Below are 20,776 nucleotides of genomic sequence, written 5' to 3'. Positions count from 1 at the left end.
CGGAAAATGGAGTATGGCTGCCTACATGGCAGGGTAAATAAACCAAAAAAAAAACATGGTCATACACGTAAAATGTTACATGTTTGTCTGAGCATGTATGTGTGTGTGCCTGAAATCTGAATGACACAGGAAACGGATGATGAGCGTCCAGTGGCAGCCATCAGTCAGCTCTACCCAAGTAGGCAGCCTGTTGTGCAAATGACCCCGTGTTTGTGAAGCGCTTAGAGCTTGGTCTCTGACCAAGGATAGGCACTATAATTATAAGTATCCATATCAACCAATCAATCAATCTTCAAACTTGGAGAGGCCTTTCTGCACTGTCTGTCTGCCTCCAGGATGATCATTCAGAAGCTAAAGCTTCCCACGTTTGATGCCTGGGGTGTTCACATCTCTTTTGCAGACATCTTTGTAGCATTGTTGGGTTCTGCCTGTGGCGCACTTTCCAAGAGCCAACTCTCTATACGGAAGGTTCGTGGGTATTCAGTTGTCATCCATTCGAAGCCCAGAAATGAGTGTGTGGAGGTGGGGGGAGGGGGGGTGCAGGGTAATGTGTGTGTGTGTGTGTGTGTGTGTGTGTGTGTGTGTGTGCGTGTGTGTGTGTTGAGGCTCATGTATGTTTATGTGTATTTGATTGTGCTTTCATATCTGTGAAACTGCATGTTTGTTGCATATCTGTTATGCATGTGTGTGTGTGTGTGTGTGTATGTGTGAATGTGTGTCTGCATGTTTTACATTTATTTGCTTATTTATCATCATTGTTTGTTTTTGTTTTTTTTGTTTTTTGTTTGTTTTTTTGGTGCGCTTAGAGTTGACTTCATCAAGATTTTGTGCCTTATAGATATTATTACTATTAGTAGTAGTATTTATATGTATTTATCTTCTTTTTTTTTTTCTTTTTTTTCTTTTCTTTTTTTTTTTTTTTTCAAGACCTGACTAGCGTGTTGAGTTTCGCTGCTGGTCAGGCATCTGCTTGGCAGATGTGGTGTAGCGTATACGGATCTGACCGAATGCAGAGGATCCTCCTTGAGCTACTGATACTGATACTGATCGAAGCATCCCTGATGCTTTGACAACGGAGAAGGACGCATCACATATTCATCAAGTATGTTCCTGGGGCATAGACGGGCGCAATAGCTGAGTGGTTAAAGCGTTGGACTGTCAATCTGAGGGTCCCGGGTTCGAATCACGGTGACGGCGCCTGGTGGGTAAAGGGTGGAGATTTTTACGATCTCCTAGGTCAACATATGTCACTATGTGCAGACCTGCTAGTGCCTGAACCCCCTTCGTCTGTATATGCAAGCAGAAGATCAAATACGCACGTTAAAGATCCTGTAATCCATGTCAGCATTCGGTGGGTTATGGAAACAAGAACATACCCAGCATGCACACCCCTGAAAACGGAGTATGGCTGCCTACATGGCGGGGTAAAAACGGTCATACACGTAAAAGCCCACTCGTGTGCATACGAGTGAACGCAGAAGAAGTTCCTGGGGCATTCTCAAAATGACATCAGAGCATGAAGAGCTACAGAATCTGGCATGATGTGAGGAGGACGAACAAATGATCATGGAGTATGAAGTTCTGGAAAAAAAAAAACAACTTAACCCCTTAAATCGAAGTTTAAAAAGAAAAAATGGTTAGTTGGTTCCGGCAGCCATCATGACTCCTGTTCCTGTGCTCTTCATACGGCTAAGTTTTTTCGTATTTTCTCTTCTCTCAAATGTCATCTGATATGAAACGCAGATATGTCTTCATCCTTTTTTTTTTCTTTTTTTTTCTTTTCTTTTTCATATGTATGTCTAACAAACAAGCAAAATAATTGACGAGAGTGGAAAAAATCAGATAATGGAGAGACCAGATTTTTGAATACCCATCTCCCTTTCAAACTCCTCCCTGTTTAAAGATAACTGAAAAAAAGTAAAGTAGTAAAAGGAAAAACAACTATATCAAATATGTATGGGGTGGGAGGTTGGGGTAGGATGAGAAAGAAAGATCATGCAGGTAAGTTGGTGCAAGAGTGCGTGTGCTAAGACATTCATTGCAATTACCATTTCACTTTTCAAATATATTATATATATGTGTGATTACAAGTATACAACTATTATTAATGAAAGAACATTACAGTATCTATCATTCCTATCTCAGAATTCTGTTCACTGATTCTTTTCTGCTTTTACATTTGAGATATATCACCTGCATTGTTTCGAGTGAATGTGAGAAACTATGCATGCAGCACTTTTATGTTCATGCCTTTGTCAAAAACATCAAACACTTAATACCTAGGCCTGTTTTCACAATGATATTTCCATGTTGAGCGCTTGCTCTCAATCGAGATATATATATATATAAAAAAGTTTTTAAAAAATTTCTAAAGAGATCCTCCCATCGGCTGTGAAGCACTGCAAGGAGGAGTCTGTGCTGTGCAGATTGCGCACTGGGCACGCTTTTCTTACTCATTCTTGTTAAAATGGGAGGAGGCCCCTCAGTGTATTCCCTGTGGTGAGCCTCTCACCGTGAAACACATGTTCACTGACTGCCGGGATCTGCATGACATTAGACACAGACATTACACGACAGATTCTCGTAAGACATTGTTTCATGATGTCTCTCCGTGGGTGCTAATGGACTTACTGAAAAAAGAGAACAATTTTGAATCAGAAATGAATGTTTTAAACTCTGGAATACCTTTAAAAATCTGAGTGAAATGACTGAAACGGTGATAAGTTTTTATTGTTGTTTTTTCTTTAACCCTTGATTTGAATCGGATGCTAACATGGCGATAGCCTTGAGATGGCCTTAGTGGTTGACGAGGCTCTAACTCTAAGCACATAATCTGATCTTTTATCCAAAGAGACTCACTCACCAAAGAGACATCCAGAGGCAAAATGAAGATGATCATCAAGGAGAAGTACCAGGCAATGAAGGTTGCCAAAGTGACCAAGACATGCTGCTTCCTCAGGTCACCATAGCGATGCAGAAGGAAGGCTGCTAGCATGCAAGTGCAGATAATCTCTACCACCAAGGGGCCAGCACTCATCTTGGGCTTTCAATCTGGCAGCAGATCACATAAATTATGAGAAAATAAATTAATAATAAAGTATGGGAGTATAATTACCTTAATTTGTGTGCAAATGTGTGTGTGTGTGTGTGTGTGTGCGCGCGTGCGCGCGTGAGATTGAGAGAGACAGAGAAAGAAAGAGAGAAAAAGAGAACAAGAGAATGAGAGAAAGAGCATTCATGTACATGTGTGTTTGCGTGAGACTGAGACAGAGTGTTTGTGAATACATGTGTGTGTGCGTGATGTGTACTAGTGTGTGTTTGCATGTGTGGGTGTACGTGTGTATTTGGGTGTGCATACAAGCATATGTGCATAAATGTAGATCACTCTTTACTTGTGTCTGCACAGGATGTGTAAATGTGTACAAGTAAACTCTACAGCATACATATGAGTGAGCATGTGTGTGCATCTAAAACTATGCATGTAAAGTTCATTCATAAGAAATGTTGTGTGTTTGCATGAGTAACTGAATATGATTATGAAAAATTTCATTTTAGACAGTATTTCATAATCTGTAAATACTTCACAGCCTGACAACTAAAACTGTAAAAGTAAAATGAACATGCATAAGACAGACAAGAAGGCAAATACACATAATTATTACCCAATCATGAGACACCTGTGTAAGAAAAAAAAAGAGAAGAAATAATCTTCCTAATTCAGTATTTCTTCTTCTTTTATATTTTTTTTTCTTTCAGGGGCTAGATTTTTTTTTAGAACTAAACAAATGGTTCTTGACATGGCTAAGTCAACACTGCCTCTACGCAACTTGACATTACAAGAAATAAATGCACACTGGCAGTCTGTTCATTTAAAAGGATCCCAAGATGCACTTATAGCTTAACATCTGGAGGTCTAGGAATCCTCAGATAGGATCACAAACTTAATTTCTTTGCATCCTAATTCCAGTCCACAGGCTGACTAGTTTTGCAATCTGGATCTGTTCATTACATCTGTAGATCTACAATCCATACGACTCCCACCATCCTTCTAACCTTGGTTGTGAAACGTCCACCCACAATTGCATGAATAGCAAGTCATTTACACAACACAAGTGCCTGGCTATCATTAGGAACTTAATAAATTCTATGCATAAACAAATCTGATCTCTGTGGCTGCCTTCACTTCTGAACCCCTTCTTGCTCTATGATCAGCCTCAGATCCACTCGTTTCCGCATTCATGGAACCAAACACTCCACAGGTTGGTCGCAGTTCTTTCTCTTGTCTCTGGACCTTCTGATTGGAATGACCTCTGTTTTTCACTTCATCAAAGCTCTGCAGCAGCCAGCTCTTCAAAACCTACCTCTTTCCAAAATGGCTCCCCTAATGCCCTCACTTTCTCTCCCTTTTTCCAGTGTCTCTATCTTCATATTAAAACATATTTATAAATACAAGTTTTGTCTTTCACCCTTTTAAATCAGTGCAAATGCATGTGTGTGACTGGTGTGAGAGCACTTCAATCATAAGGTTGAGTGTTGCAACAATACCATTCTAAAGAAGGGCATCTCTTTGTGTCATCAGCTTCAAAGAAATCTGATTTGTGAAACAGCCTCTGTAATGTACAGACCACAAGCATCAATGATGCTATACATAAAAGAAAAGATGGATGTCTGAGCAATGCAAATATTGTATCCCTTAGATAAAATTCTTAAGTGGTTCACAATAATTTTCTATGCAAAAACTCTAACTCCTGTGTCCTGGGATGCTTAATGAATCATATAAGGCACTAAAGGGCTTCACAGAAACAAAGTCAGTAGACAGCCCTGAAACAGTCTCATAATTTCACATTACAAAGTAGTTGGGCATCAATCCTCGATCAATATGAAGCTCAGTGCTTTGCAGAGATCCCGACGCAAATGCCACTGAACGACAATAAAGCATCACATCTGTTAATCGTTACATCCAGTAGAATAACTTTGGTGGGAGTTTGTTGATAATTAAAAAAATCAGTAGGAGTTTGTTGGTCATTTTGGTGGCAGATTTGGCAAATATGGAGTAAGGTGTTAGGGGTGACTTATCTGTGGGTCAATCGAGTTTGATTCCCGGTTGAACTTTTTTGGTTCTATCAGCCATTGGTAAAAAGTTCATGCTGGAGACAGCAGCAAAAGCAAACTCAGGAATCAAGAAAGACTTGCGTTTCCCTTAAACGTTGGAACTGAAGTATGCATTGACTTTCATTGAAAGAGAATTATAAGGTTACATCCGGTAATTATTCGGGACCGATGTTGTGCTGCTCGCTGCATACTGATCATGGATCCATGCCTAGCGCTGGCCTTTACTTTATATTGACTTTAGTATACACAATCATTTTGTCACTAGACAGTACACACATAACTAGAATAATAATGATCTGCAATTTTTTTTTTAAATTGTTAAAATTACAAATGAGGGTAATAAATATGGCTAATCTGAAAACATATTTGCTCTAGTTTATTTCGTAAATACTGCGCATACACAATGGAAGAAAAAATACGATCGTGATTGTTTGCTTCATCCAGTCACACAAGTCACGAGTGACTTCAATGGTGATCGACCCACCGATCTTACAGCTACAGGTCTGTTAACTGAGTCTGTAGGGTAGAGGTTTTAATGGGATGAAATGCTTCAACATGAATGGATGGAATATTTCTTTGAAATTAGAAATACGTGATGTCTCAATGGCTTCTTCACTTTGTTGCCCCCCTCATCTTAACAAAAGATCAAGCCACACAAGTGGCATTCATTAAATATGATTAAACATGAGCATCCACACATAATTACTACCTGTGGCTCTCAGTAAGGAATCAACTTACCGAATATTTACCCATCCAATGCATTCAACGTAGTATTGAACAAAGTGCTGGTGGGCGAAGAAAATATTCTACATTCACCAGTTGACGTTAACTAAGCGTGCTAATTTTTCTGCCAAATAATTGTTCTGACAACTTCGACGGCTGCAACCTGCTTACGTCAATGATCAATAATAACGGAAGAGTAGCTGCCCTTGCTATGTCCAAATCGTCAACTTCCTGTATTGAGATTCGCAGATGGTGCACTTGGAAAGTTTGTCTTGTTCACAGGTTGATTTGCAATCCTGAGGATGTCTGCCTTCAGTAGCACTTTGTGGGTTTTCAGCAAAAAGAATACTGAAAGGATTTTGAACTTCGTGAGTTGAATTTTATAAATACAACACGTTTTTGTTTCATAGTTATTATTCGGATAAAGTTCAGCTCAAGACAACTGACAGGTTTTGGCACGCTTTAGTAACGAAGTTCTCACTTACGAAGTTATAACTTTCGTCGCAATATTGAAACTGTAAAAGAACTGTGTTGCTTGAGGTAACTTGGAAGATTGAAAATAAAAGCACGAATCACACGAAGAGTCTGTAATAAGTTCTTGCTCCTTTCTTTTCCTTTTTATTTATTTATTTATTTATTGTTAAACACATAGTGCTAACTGCTATTCCACTGTTTCCATTTTGTCTTCGATCAGTTCACAATTCAAACCAATTTACTGGAATTGAAGAAGTGGAAAACTTCTGTTTCTTTAAGTTGAAATTCGATAGGACTTTTAATCACCAGTTCACGGATAGTGATGCACTGTTGTGTTATGATAAAATGCGTTATCCCCGTTAGCAAACAAGATTGAATTTTACACAGAAGTATGTTGTGACAAGCAGATGATACAGATACAACATTGTTTTAATTGTTATTCAATACAATATTATACAATATATTCCATAACAATGCCATATCATATTATATTTGAATTAGCAATGGTCATCATATCACACAAACATCTGTACACATCTACATGTATTCAGTTTTACAGTGCTGTAAACAGTGGGCGAAGTCAGGGGTGTTGCACTCTTAAACCAATTTGACCAGTGTTCATGATGTATTGGTGTGTCATGTCTGTCAAAAGTCGTGTGATATGGGGTTTTTTGTTCATTGTGATATTGGGAACAGTTTTAAGTATTGTGATTATGATAACATATTACATTATTTAGGCATTTTCATGTGATATATATGACGAGTGTGATCATTCACATTGTGTGTTCATGTGTGGATAAATTTTGTGCTTGAGTGATTGGTTGGCTGACTGTATATAGTGTTAAGGGCTGTGCATGTAAGTTGTTTGTTTTTTGTGTGTTTTTTGTTGTTGTGTTTTTTGTTTGTTTTTTGTTTCATTTCATTTTTAGTGTTTAAATTTACGTCTTTTTGAATATCAGTACATTATTTATAGTGCAATTGAGCTTGTAATGGCTGTATTACATGGCGCTTCATAAATTGAATTATCATTATTGTATGTTGATCATTGGGTAAGTGAAATAAGTCTATGTTATGAGGGAGAACAACAGTTTTTCTGGTTCTGTTTGATGTGTGTGTTGTTATTGGGTTTTTTGTTTAGTTTTTTTTAAAATAAATAACATTAACATTATTATGATTTAAATTTGTTAAGACATGCTCACTGGTAATCACTTTACAACCTCTTTATCTTTCAGGCAGTAAAATACACTTCATACACTAATTAATTATGTATTTATCTTGTAATACAAATTATTCACCAATGTAAAGCAGTACTTTCAAGGCAAGTTGCAAAAAAAATTGCCTCTGAAACTTTAAGACTATATGGTGAATATGCCTTAGTCGCATGCTTGTTTGCCACAATGAAAAACATAAGTTGATCCAGTCATTGTGCTAAATCATTGTATTGTGTATACCATTGTATCGTTGTTTATTCAAAGTTGTAAAATTGATTATGTACTTGGGCAAGTTTTTTGTATTTTATTTTCCTTTTTTTTTTTTTCTTTTCTTTTTTTTTTTAAATTTTGACTGACACTTGTTAGACAGGGCAAATCATTAATGTCAAGTGTTTGTCTTTTTGACATCAGTTCCTGGTAAAATTTTTGCCCTATTAATCTGTGTTTGTGTCTACAAAGCGGTTGTCACTTTTGTCGATATATATATATATATATATATATACGCTCGTATATTATGTACATATTATATGTACATTATTACATCAGCACATAACTAATGATTTTATATGATATATAGAGAGAGACAGACAGACAGACAGAGAGAGAGAGATCTATACATGTATGTGTGAGAGGCTGTGTATGGGTTATTCCATGTGTATACATGTTTGTATGTGTGTGTGAGACTGTGTGTGATTGTATGGTGAGGGAGGGATATGGTTTGGGGGGCACATGAATGCCATGCTGTTTCCTCAGCTCATATCAGTTGCTGAGTTACCTCACACTGATCTAACGATGGTTCGTTTATCTGTTGTTTTTTTGTTGTTGCTGTTTTCCAGTTGCTGTTTGTCATTGTGTGCCTGGCCTGGACCTACGTCATTGTCGCTGGTCGATTTGCCTCCATCCGCTACATGAACAAGAAACTGGTCGTGTCCTAGCACTGGTAGCAGAGACGACACCCCCATCGCCCACCAACTCGACCCCATTTCCACACATCAGAGGACTTCAGGGAACCTTATCATTTATGAAAAAGTAATTGAAACAAAGTTCCTTAGCATTGTGAAGGGTGGGGAAAAAAGGGGGTAGTTTTTGTTTTCCTATTTATTTCACACGCTGATTTAGATCTTTTTTCGGACTTGGTGTAAGAATCACAAGAGAATGGAAGTGAAGAACGAGAACTCTGCTCTGCTGAGCAACCAGGAGGTTCTGATGCTGCTCAAGGACATCCAGGCAGGTCGCAACGACCAGCAGAAGCCCAACAAACACCAGCAGAACCTGGGCACCATCACCTATGAGACCATCCGGTATGTGAAATGTCAGAGGTTTTTTTTGTGGGTTTGTGTGTGTGTGGTTTTTTTTTTTTGGGGGGGGGGGGGGGGGGGTGGTTAATCAAATTTTTTCACAAAGTTCATTTGAATGTATTTTGTGACAATTTATGTTATCTGCTACTGCAGGTTTGCTGTGCAGTTCATTTGATATTAGCTTTTCTAATGTTCTTTTTTTTCTTTTTCTTTTTTTAAGTGGAAAGATGTTGCGCGGAAGCACACTCTGTCTGTTCCAAAGATTCGTACAAAAACTTGTAGTGAATGTTCCTTTTCTTTCGTTGCACCTAAACAGTGGAATTCACTACCCTCACACCTCCGTTACACCCCAACACCCATATTCAAGAGAGCACTCGAAACTTATCTTTTCCAACTGTACTTTTCTCATTGAAGCTTTTCCATCTGCATATGCTTGCTGTGATTTTATTGCTAGATATGTGCTCTTTGTGTTGATTTGTATGCATTTGTGATGATTTTGGTGTGTTTTTTTTATGATACCTGGTTCCTTGGTTATTTTTTACTTTGGTGAATGTGATGTGCTTTGTTTTGCTGTGATTTGTGCCTGTGTCATTTGAGACTGTGATGGTGCCTGTGTTGGTTTACATATTTTTATGTCACTTAGTCTTTCATATATATGTTTTTATATATATATTTCAGCCATTTTCATGTCTGTGTTGACATAGTACATCTTTTACACCACTTCGTCTTAATTTTGTACATTTCATCATAAAGCGTGGTTAACTATTCAATTATTTATTTGCTGCACACCACCACACACACACACACACACAGGTACCTGGAGAACACGCCCTGCGGGCTGCAGACGCCGGAGCACGTGGGCTCCTTCATGCAGGCCGTCAAGGGCTTTGGGCTGACCAAGGCGGAGAAGCTGCAGCTGCTCAACAGCCGCCCCACCACCATGGTGGAGATTCACCTCATGGTGGAGGAGAGCGAGGAGCGCTTCACCACCGACGAGGAGATGGAGCAGCTCAGAGACACAGTGGTCGCCCACCTGCCAGGACCCCAGCCACCTTCCCCTGCGGCGGCGGATGAGGAGGATGAGGAGGACGTGGAAGAGAATGAGGAGGGGGAGGGAGGGGGAGGAGGATTGGTTGGGGGAATGGAGGAAGATTATGTTGCCATCTGAGCTGGTTTGGTTGGGGAGGGTTTGAAAGAAGGGGTCGTGGGGATATGTGGGGATAGTTGCAGCTGTTGGTTATTTTGTTTGTTTGATTTGTATTCTTTTGGTTTTTTTGATAACTGCCACTACAATTTGTGAAGAGGAGAGAAAAAAATGTATGTGTATGTATATGTGTGTGGCTGGTTGCTAGTATCTGGGATGAAATTCTCACAAAGTTGAGCCTCTATGTCTTTGTAGTGGTCGTCATATTGGAATGGGACTTTGTGTTGTCAAGCTTTTTTTTTTTTTTCTTTTTTTTTTGTCCCATTCTGCAGTCTTTCCCCACCCCCATCCCTTTCCTTTTTAGTAAAGCTGTACACACACACACACACACACACTGTAATACAATTTTACAGTGCACAAACACACTATAAAAAAAAAAATTCCAGTTTGAAGTTTTCATCAGGGGGTTTTAAAGTAAATAAGTGATGCCTATTTTATATAAATGATGGCCATAAGCTAAGATACTGTTGTTGTTTTTCAATGCCCACTTCAAACATGACAAAGCCCCCCTATCTGTAAATGTACTAAGTAATCCTTAATAGGATAACTTTGCTCTGGTTGTCAGCAATATTTTTCTTTCCTGTCACATCTTCTTAATCGCTGTTGTTGCTGTCATGCGACAAACAACACGAAATTCTTACCCCCTCCTCTGCACTGCATGTCCTGGCAGACATGTTGACATACTCAACATCTTTTTGCCTCACACAACGCAAACACAACACCATCTAAATGGAGCCAAAACTTTGTGAGAAATTGTCTCAAACACCCTTTAAGACTGTTGCCATTTGAACATGAAGTTTTGGCAATCACGCAACTCGCCCAGTTATTGACTATGCGATAACCCCAGAACCATGTCTGAAACTGGTTGGGAGTGAAAGGCTTAATAGACAACAGCTCCTACTGTGCACATTTTTTTTTTGTTTTGTTTCATTAGTCATGTTCTTGTGTGTCTAGATATTATGTTTACCATAACCTTGTGTCACAGTTAAGTATATGTAATTAAACCTTGTTTAAATGTTGATTTTTGTTTCTCTATTTTTTTTTTTTTTTAAATCTGTAATTTAAAAAAAATATTTTCACCTACTTCCGGGAGGTTATCGGCCATAGCTACTTTCGTTTTCTCCGCATAGGCGGATAGTAGTTTGCACAGGACAGAAATCGGACTCCCTGCCGGAGTCTGCACTAGTGGGTCACGGAAAGAATGTTACACAAACGTAATTTTAGGAAAAAAATTTCCTTTTTCACATATGTATGAAATTTGTAAATTGTGAAGATGAATGTGTGTGATGTGTTTGGTTTTCTTCTGTGATAAACAGGGAACTTTACAAGTTTATTCTGAATGAATAGTGATTCAGAAAAGGAAAAAAAAAAATTATATTTTGCATTTATGTTTCAGTCATTTCAGTTTGTTTTTGGTCAGGAGACATCTTCATTTTCTGCTTGGCTGCAACTCCCACTTTCTGGTATACATGTGCAAGTCGGCTTTTTTTGTGCATGAACACTTTTACTCAGTTTTTGTATGTGTGCATGCTGAGTATGTTCTTGTTTCCACAATCCACTTAATGCTGACATGATTTATGGGATCTTTATTGGAATGCATATTTTATATCCTGCATACGTATAAACACAAAAGGGGTTCAGACACTTGCAGGTGTGCAGATACGTTGGCCTGGGAAAAATCTCCACCAGGCACTATGACTGGGATTCAAGCTCGCGACATTCAGACTGAAAGTCTACTCGGCTGTTACACCCACTTGGAGAATTGATACCAGGGTGTGAAGCATTTAAGGGTCAACAGTTCAGAAAAGAAAGAGAATTGTATGTACATCATATTTCTATGTGACTCTGTGTGTGTGTGACTGTGTGAGGTATCACATGGATTAATAAAACCATTGTGTATATAGGTTAAAGCCTGCCTGTTTCAGTGTATGATTCTTTTGCTGTTGTTATTGGGATAGGAAGAACAGGAGGGAGGTAACGCCAGGGAAAGTTGTGTCCTATTGATCTGTGTGTGCATCTTCTCTCCCTCTGTTAATGAACTGTGTCAGAGAAATCTCAATAATCACAGGACTAATTTTGTATTTTGTATTTCTTTTTATCACAACAGATTTCTCTGTGTGAAATTCGGGCTGCTCTCCCCAGGGAGAGCGTGTCGCTATGCTACAGCGCCACCCATTATTTTGTATTTTTCCTGCGTGCAGTTTTATTTGTTTTTCCTATTGACGTGGATTTTTCTACAGAATTTTGCCAGGAACAACCCTTTTGTTGCCGTGGGTTCTTTTACGTGCCCTAAGTGCGTGCTGCACACGGGACCTCGGTTTATCGTCTCATCCGAATGACTAATTTCAGTGAGGCTTAGATTATACTTTTGCAATGCTTAAAAGAGTCATTCAGGAACATCAAATTTGTATGTACTGCCCAAGTGGAGAACATTCGATTCGGGAACGTCCTTAATTCAGGATTGGAAATGGGAAGTCCCTTCTTCACATGTTCGCTTCAGTGTTCTTATTATACTAATTTATATTTATGTTTTTACACACACACATACAAGGAATTAGGCACAGCTTTCCCATTCTTGTGTTTATTGAATATAACGCGCACGCACACACACACACATTTTGACAGCTGACTAAACACGCTTTCCAGTTTACTAGCATACTACACTTGAAAAACAACAACACAATATTCTGCCAATCCTTCAATATGTAGTAAACCAGTAATCTTTGGAGTCACACTCTCAATTCATACTGAATTTAAAAAGAGAAAGTTAACAATCAAAAAATGTGGTTCACATCCTACTGTAAGATATGTCTCCCACTTGTGAACATAAAATAATCAGGAACAAAATGTAGAGCCTGAAAGAAATGGCTCACACTCATCCTGTGACAAAATGTCTTCTGTTTGATGTCCAAGTGAAGAAGCCTGTGATTCCCCTTTGAAACAATATTGGTCATGCTATTGACAACAAATAAATGATTACGGAACATCTATATATGTACTGTGTGACAATATAACTGTGCTTCCAATCACAGATTTTAAAGGAAATATTAACAGTAGAACTACCATGAATGAAAAAGTATCTGATATCTATCTTTTGAACCAGAAAGAGATGGTTCTTTTTTCACCTCAACTCAGAGTTCAAGTAATAACATGTAATTCCACTTCTTTTTTTTTTAGAGGGGGGGATTTGGGGGGGTGGCAGGTTTTCTCAGTAGTAATCTCTTCTAACTTCCCCCAGTGTTAAACATTCTCTGTCTTTTTGTAGCCAACCTGGTACTTTTCATTCACACCTGTCCACTCATCTTGTCTTCTGGAAGATCTGTTCTGGACTTGAAGCCGAGGTCACAGAAAGTCGTCATGCTTCTTCTCATTCACTTCCTTGTTAGTCTGAAAGCAAGCATATGGGGGGGGAAATTGTGTACAAATACTGACAAATCATTATGACACACTCACAAATGTTTGTTTTACACATCTTCTGCAAGCTAAAATGGGTCTTCACAGTGTCTGTGTATTTGCATCCTTGTATTTGTCAGTTAGAAAAAATATAAAACAAGAGCAGCTCTGCTAGGTGAAATGGATCTTCACAGCATTTATAATAAGAGATGCAGCCCTCAACCGCAGGAAAAGAAGAAAGTCTACCCGTCACGATGCACAGCTCACTCTGACGACCACACCGAGGCGCACACACAAATACACACACAGTAAACCATAGAGTTACACTTGTTCACCCCACCAACATGGAGCCTTGACCGCTGTCTGTTGAAAAAGAAGTGCAACTCCTGAAACTAAACAAATTTTTAGAAATATTTTTTCAGATATTGAAGACAGCTTGCAATTTTATTGATTCAAAGCCTGTTCAGCACAGACCTGGAAAGACTGTATTACTGCGCTGGGGTGACTGTGGCAGGGACACCAGTGGCAGGGACAGCAGTGGCGGCAACATCAGTAGCGGCGACATCTGTGGGGCTGTCAGTTTCAGGACTGTCCTCCTCCACAACCGGGGGGCTGTACAGAAGAACTGCCCTGGACTTGAAGCCCAGGTCGTAGAAGTCGTCATACTTCTTCTCTATCACCTCCTTGTTAGTCTGAAAGCAAGCACAGTTGAGTGACAAAGACTGGTGTAAGAGTGACCAAGATATACAGATACACAGACATAAAATGTGTATATCAAGTCACACCACACACACACACACGACAACAATAATTCAAATTAACTCGCACACATTCTGACATAACTAAAGATCACTAGAAAAAAAAAAGAAGATATCTCAGACTTTGATTTCTTCCACGTCCAGACCCTGGTTGCTTTTCTTCAAAATCGTCAATGATGATTTTTTTTCCCACCCTTTCTATCTCTGGGGGGGTTCTGTCCCTGGAGACGGCTAATGACATGACTGCAAATCTTCAGGTTTGAGACTGATGTTGGATGATGACATGACTGCAAATTTTCACATTTGAGACTGTGAATGGCATTACTGCAAATCTTCACATTTGAGACTGTGAATGGCATTACTGCAAATCTTCACATTTGAGACTGATTATGACATGACTGCAAATCTTCACATTTGAGACTGATGATGACATGATGCAAATCTTACGTTTGAGACTGATGATGACATGACTGAAAAATCTTCAAGTTTTGAGACTGATGATGACATGACTGCAAATCTTCACGTTTGAGACTGATGATGATGTGACTGCAAATCTTCACGTTTGAGACTGATGTCATGATGATGACATGACTGCAAATTTTCACATTTGAGACTTAATGGCATGACTGCAAATACGTTTGAGACTGAATGACATGACTGCAATTCTTCAATTTTGAGACTGTTAATGACATAACGCAAATCTTAACATTTGAGACTGATAATGACATGCTTGCAAATCTTCACGTTCAAGCCTGATGATGACATGACTGCAAATCTTCACATTTGAAACTGTTAATCACATGTTTGCAAATCTTCACATCTGAAATTGTTAATGACATGTTTGCAAATCTTCACATTCAAGACTGATAATGACATAATTGCAAATCTTTACGTTTGAGACTAAGTCACTAAATGACATGTTTGCAAATCTTCACGTTTGAGACTGTAAATGACATATTTGCAAAATCTTCACGTTTGAAATCTCGAGTTTCAGTTTCATAGAGGTGTCAAAGCATACAGACACCAGCACTGATCCATATAAGCTATACCACATCTCCTGTAAAAAAAATATATGAAAAAAAGAGCTGATGTCTAATCTTCACATAAACCCAACACACTGATCAGGCCTCGAGAGCCTACCTAGCTTTGTGAAAAAACATTAACACAGAGTGAAAAAACAAAAAAAAAAACAATCTGAAAGATGTTTTGGTTCTCAAGCCGTAATAAATGATCCACCTCGAATCTCACCAACCAGGGCCTTGAGTGAAGTGTTTCTCATATAGTATGCCAACCCCAAAATACATCAATACATAATCCAACCCCATCAATAATGGATGATAATAAAATTATATAACTCGGAACAAATTAAAATTTTTCAGTAATTTTTAGGAACACACTGTTTTCTTTTTTGATTCAGTGTGATGGCAACATTCTTCATGGCTACCATAACCAATAGAGACTTCGCATATAATATGCACATTGTGCACAAACTCCGTTTTTCCTTCTTTATTTATTTATGTCTTTTGTTTGTTCTTGTCAACGCCATTCTTTGCATTTTTCATCCTTGAAGATCTGGTAGTGGCAATTTTGTTGCTCACCACCCTTCAACGCAGCACGTTTTCTCTTCCTCAGTTCCTGTCAGCTCTTCCATGGCCGGTTAAGGACTCATGCATATGCACACACTTTTCAAATTACAACTGTGAATAAAGATACCCCCATTTTGTTTCGTTGTTGTTTTTCTCATAACATACCATCCACAGGCGTAAATCCAGAATGATCATCAATCTTCTACAATTCTGTAACATATATATGGCTATTCTGGAAGGGAATATACGAGCATCTGTACAACTCAAAAGACTTACTGTCAGAACTGCTGGCTTGTTGACATAGATGTGGAAGCCACCGTCTCTGGTCCAGTCCTGAAAACCACAGCACCATGTCTCGACACTGTTAAAAGGATCTCAAATACAATGCTGGCACCATGCCTCCACATCGTAAACAGGATATCAAATATAATGCAGTTTATAAAAATAAAGCACACACAATCATACAAACACACACACACACTCATTTAGCCATTGCATCTCAACAATGTCACAGAGCGTTTTTCTTTTGTCAGCAACACGTTTTTTGGGTTGTTTTGGGGTTGTTTTTTTTTACATGCCCTCAGCATCCCTTTCATATGTTGGACATAAAACCTGGAATAAAGTTCCTAACCCAATTCATTATTCTGAAACAAAATCAAAACATAACTTCTCGCTTCAAAAGACATCTAGACAAATCAGCTTTCACTGATATCTTGGTATCAGCACAGTGTCTGTGTCTGTGTCTGAGTGTACTTTGTCACTGGTACATTTCATTTGTCTTACTCATATAGTTATGAACATTTATTTACATCTCCCAGTGTTTCATTTTTGTAACCATTCCCACCCCCCACCCCCCTTACTAGTGTTGACTGTTAGTACTCTGCACACCTGTGCTATGGAGGCAGAGTGCAATGTAAATATCCTTGGGGTTATTAATACTATGATTATTATGCCCCCAGCAGAATTGGGATGCCAGCAATTTATTCTCTGCTTCATTTGTCAGTCATCTACTGTGATGCAAAACCACAGTTCTGAACCATCTGACAAAGCTCAAGTGTGGAACACGGTGCAGTTTGAAATCTGCTTGGATTTTGGTTTTAACTTTCTCAGCTCTCATCAATAAAATAATCCTTCATTGGCTTCCTTATGTAATACTTTCTAACGGTTTTACTAATCAGAAAGTTGATATTATCTAATATTGTTTTTGTTTTTTAATGTAGTGCAGCAGTGACCCTGCTTTATCCCTTTCAAAATAAATGCCTACAATCACTTGAATAAGTACAAAAAAGAAAAACGTTTTCTTTTGCTGTTTTTTTTCAAACAATGCCCTGAGACCATTACTCTAATTTGTCTAAAGCTGAACTCACTTTGGCGTTGTACTTCAGGTGATAATAGGCCCAGTAGACGCCTCCCACTATCAGCATCAAACGTGGAACAGCAACTCGGGCCATAGAAGCTGGAGCCCTTCCCTGAAACACATCAATGTTTGGCACCATTTTTATCCGTTGAATTTATACACTAACATCGCTGCTGATATAACTGTCCAGGGACAGAAGCTAGGGACTGTTCAACAGTGCACGTACCTGGGATCCACCATCAGCAATGAAGGATCCAAACCAGAAATCCTCTCAACAGTTGCAAAGACGACATCAGCACTGTCCTGACTAAGCCATTATTCATATTGTCATCAGTACGGGGCTTAGTAGGTGGTGTCCTCAGTATGTTAAATCAGAACAGGTACTACCAAACACCACCAAAGTGACTCAGCAGCAGTGCTCGTTCTCCTCTGGTGTGTGACCTCCTGGTGACCTAACACTGATGTGTCCTGTGAACCCAGGTGTGGCTGTGTATGGGGGACTAGGAATCAGCAGCATGGGAGTAATGCCACTAAAACAGTGCAGATGATGATGCAGTCAAAAAACAACAACAAAAACTGTCCAGATCGAAAGGACAATAACGTCTGTATCAGTGAATGAAACATAAGATCAGACTCCAACTGTACTGGAAGTGGTTTATTCCATTTCCCTGTATGCAAGCAAGACATGCAACCTCATGACAGATTTGGAAAGAAGTATTCAAGCTCTGGAAATGAGGTATTGATGCAAGATATTGAACAAAAGATACACTGATCATTTCTCCAAAGAACAAGTGCACAAAACCTGAAACCATCAAGGAACACATGGACCATATGAAGATCTGTTGACATCAGTCACGTAAAGAAGACTGTGATGGTATGGCTACATAACAAGATCCAATGGCCTTGCTAAAACAATCCTCCTAGGAACTGTTTAGGGGAGAAATAGAGACAGGAAGACAGAAAAAAAATTAACTGACACTACTGCAGAATGGGCAGGAAACCATGCGTGGAGGAGAAAAAGACTGTGCTATACTGTACTGTATCACACTGTATTCCATTCTAATTTCTATTCTTTTTCCTACAAAGATTTCTCTGTGTAAAATTTGGACAGCTCTTCCCAGTGCAGCAACACCCATAACTGGTTTTCTTTTTCTTTGTTATTTTTCTGTATGCAAGTGTATGTCTTACTAGTGAATACTACACAACAAACTTACAAAGTGCACTTTTCAACAGAATTTTGTCAGGGACAACGCTTGTTGTTGCAATGGGTTCTTTTACATGCAATAAGTGAATGTTGCAAGCTTAAGCTTATTCGCTGATCTGAAAGACTAGCACCCAGACCACATATGTGCTATCAACGGGGTCTTCGGTTTTACTGATTCATTTAATGCGTGCGTGCATTCAATGCACGCGCGGGAGTGTGTGTGTGTGTGTGTGTGTGTGTGTGTGTGTGTGTGTGTGTGTGTGTGTGTGTGCGTGCGTGTGTTTATCCCTGCACCAATAACCAATTGGAAACGATTATACTTACTATCATTGGAATAAGTCTTGCGAACGCTGAGTCGGCAGGACCCATGTACAGACGGCGAAAGAAGTTTCTTGGAGTCACTTCTTTCACGTATCTTGGCTCGTTCGGCGACAACTGCTGATCCAAAACCCACTGCTTTCGAAGAGCACGGTCCTCAGCGGTCATTCCACAGCCCGTAAGCCTCTGACGTTCGTAGGGAACAGGCTCGATGGAAAATGGAGGATAATGTGATCCTCGATAAAAATCTCGCTTCATCCATTTTCGATCGGTCTGCCATTTCTTTTCAGGTACGGGATCAATGGCCTTCTCGTCCGCCATGATGACCTTCAGTGAAGGGGAGTAACTGTGCACATGTACGAAAAAAATATCTGTGAACATGACTGCCCTTGTTCTTACCAAAAAAATCATTTTTCTGCTCGAAGTCAGATACAATTCATTGTACTGCATATCGGACCATCAATTTGAATGCCTTTCTTTTTTTTCCTTTTTTTTTTTTAATGTTTAAGCTAATCTTCTGTACTACTATTCCTAATATTTCAGAAGTAATAATTTTTTTTTAACATTATAGTTATTATTTATTTATTTATTTATTTATTTGTGTAAGCTTATCTATTATTTATTCACCTTTTTTTTCTTTTTTTTCCTCAAGGCCTGACTAAGTGCGTTGGGTTACGCTGCTTGGCAGATGTGGTGTAGCGTATATGGATTTGTCCGAACGCAGTGACGCCTCCTTAAGCTACTGAAACTGAAACTGAAACTACTATTTCAGAACGATCACTTATACTTATTCCTACCCAACAAACAAACAAAAAACAAAAAAGGGGTGGGGGCGGAATAAACAAAAATTGTATGGTGGTTCGTCCGTCGGGATCGACGAGGACCATCTAGTCATCCTGGGGGGGTGGGCTCTGTGGGTGCACAGATGACTGGTCAGGCCAATCCGCGCCCGGAAGGTTCTGACGCAGTGTGGACAGGGGATGGTGGCGGCTGTCGGGGACTAGCTGGCACTACTTTTCCTGACCTGTCTGCGTTGCTCTGCTGCAGCGATTCTGTTGGCCTCACAGGATTTGGCGCCTTTGTGGACAGCTGAACGCCACTTTGGTCTGTCGATTGCATTCAGCTCCCATGTGTCGTGGCTGATGTTGAAGGTCTTCAGAGAAGCTTTCAGAGTGTCTTTGAAGCGCTTCTTTTGGCCTCCATGGGAGCGCTTGCCATGTTGGAGTTCGCCGTACAGCAGTTTCTTGGGGAGCCGGTGGTCTGGCATGCGAACTACATGGCCTGCCCAGCGCAGCTGGGCCTGCATCAAGATGGTGTAGATGCTGGGCAAGTTTGCACGAGTGAGCACCTCTGTGTCAGGGATCTTCTCTTGCCACTTTATGCCGAGAAGTTTTCTGAGGCTGGTGGCGTGGAAGTGGTTCAGCTTTTTGGCGTGGCGTTTGTAGACCGTCCATGATTCACATCCACAGAGCAGTGTGGTGAGAACTATGGCCTTGTATACCTTGAGCTTCGTCTCCAGGGTGATGCCTCTCCCGTGTTCCAAATGTTCTTATGGAGTCTGCCGAAGGCAGCGCTGGCTTTGGCGAGTCTGGCATTCACCTCGTCGTCGATGACAACTGTGCGAGAGAGTGTACTGCCCAAGTATGTGAACTTGTCCACCGCATTCAGTCGCTGCCCGTTGATGAAGATGTTTGGTTCAACGTAAGGCTTTCCTGGAGCTGGCTGGTGCATCACCTTAGTCTTCTTTGTGCTGATTGTGAGGCCAAAGTTGTCACAGGCAGCAGAGAACTTGTCGACGCTGTGTTGCATGTCAGCTTCGGAGGCAGCATTGAGAGCGCAGTCATCAGCAAACAGGAAGTCGTTGACGGTGTCTGTCCTCACCTTGGTTTTTGCTTGAAGCCTCCTGAGGCTGAAGAGTGAGCCATCTGTGCGGTACCTGATGCCAATGCCAACGTCAGCGTCTCTGAAGGCATCTGTCAGCATGGCTGAAAACATGAGACTAAACAGGGTGGGGGCAAGAACACACCCTTGCTTGACTCCGTTGGAGACAGGGAATGGTTCTGAAGCCTCTCCGTTGTCTTGGACTCGGGCCAGCATCCCATCGTGTAGTTGCCGTATGATGGTGATGAACTTTCTGG

General features: G+C 40.0%; 3 protein-coding genes across 3 annotated transcripts in view; 1 reads left to right on the top strand and 2 right to left on the bottom strand.

Moving 5' to 3' along the window:
* LOC143280524 (G-protein coupled receptor-associated protein LMBRD2-like) overlaps positions 1-5,988 on the bottom strand; it is a 38,115-nt gene extending 32,127 nt beyond the window's left edge. The window contains exons 1-2 of the mRNA XM_076585203.1: positions 5,851-5,988; positions 2,864-3,051 (exon numbers count right to left, since the gene is read on the bottom strand). Coding sequence (XP_076441318.1) covers positions 2,864-3,037 — 174 coding nt within the window. The 5' untranslated portion in view covers positions 3,038-3,051; positions 5,851-5,988. The remainder of the gene's footprint in view (positions 1-2,863; positions 3,052-5,850) is intronic.
* A 74-nt stretch (positions 5,989-6,062) lies between these two features.
* Positions 6,063-11,065, top strand: LOC143279884 (DNA-directed RNA polymerase III subunit RPC9-like). The gene is made up of 3 exons (XM_076584176.1): positions 6,063-6,203; positions 8,357-8,821; positions 9,632-11,065. Exons 2-3 carry the CDS (start codon positions 8,676-8,678, stop codon positions 9,984-9,986), a joined length of 501 nt encoding a protein of 166 aa, XP_076440291.1. The 5' UTR covers positions 6,063-6,203; positions 8,357-8,675; the 3' UTR covers positions 9,987-11,065.
* A 1,522-nt stretch (positions 11,066-12,587) lies between these two features.
* Positions 12,588-18,975, bottom strand: LOC143279883 (uncharacterized). The gene is made up of 5 exons (XM_076584174.1): positions 18,645-18,975; positions 17,127-17,228; positions 16,036-16,092; positions 13,890-14,107; positions 12,588-13,409 (listed from the first exon to the last, which is right to left on the bottom strand). Exons 1-4 carry the CDS (start codon positions 18,957-18,959, stop codon positions 13,904-13,906), a joined length of 678 nt encoding a protein of 225 aa, XP_076440289.1. The 5' UTR covers positions 18,960-18,975; the 3' UTR covers positions 12,588-13,409; positions 13,890-13,903.
* Between the last annotated feature and the right edge of the window lie 1,801 nt (positions 18,976-20,776).

The sequence above is a fragment of the Babylonia areolata genome, chromosome 3, assembly GCF_041734735.1.
Source record: "Babylonia areolata isolate BAREFJ2019XMU chromosome 3, ASM4173473v1, whole genome shotgun sequence".
Classification (NCBI taxonomy): Eukaryota; Metazoa; Mollusca; class Gastropoda; order Neogastropoda; family Buccinidae; genus Babylonia; species Babylonia areolata.
The sequence above is the reverse complement of the archived record's forward strand: the minus strand, read 5'-3'. Positions and strand labels throughout refer to the sequence as shown.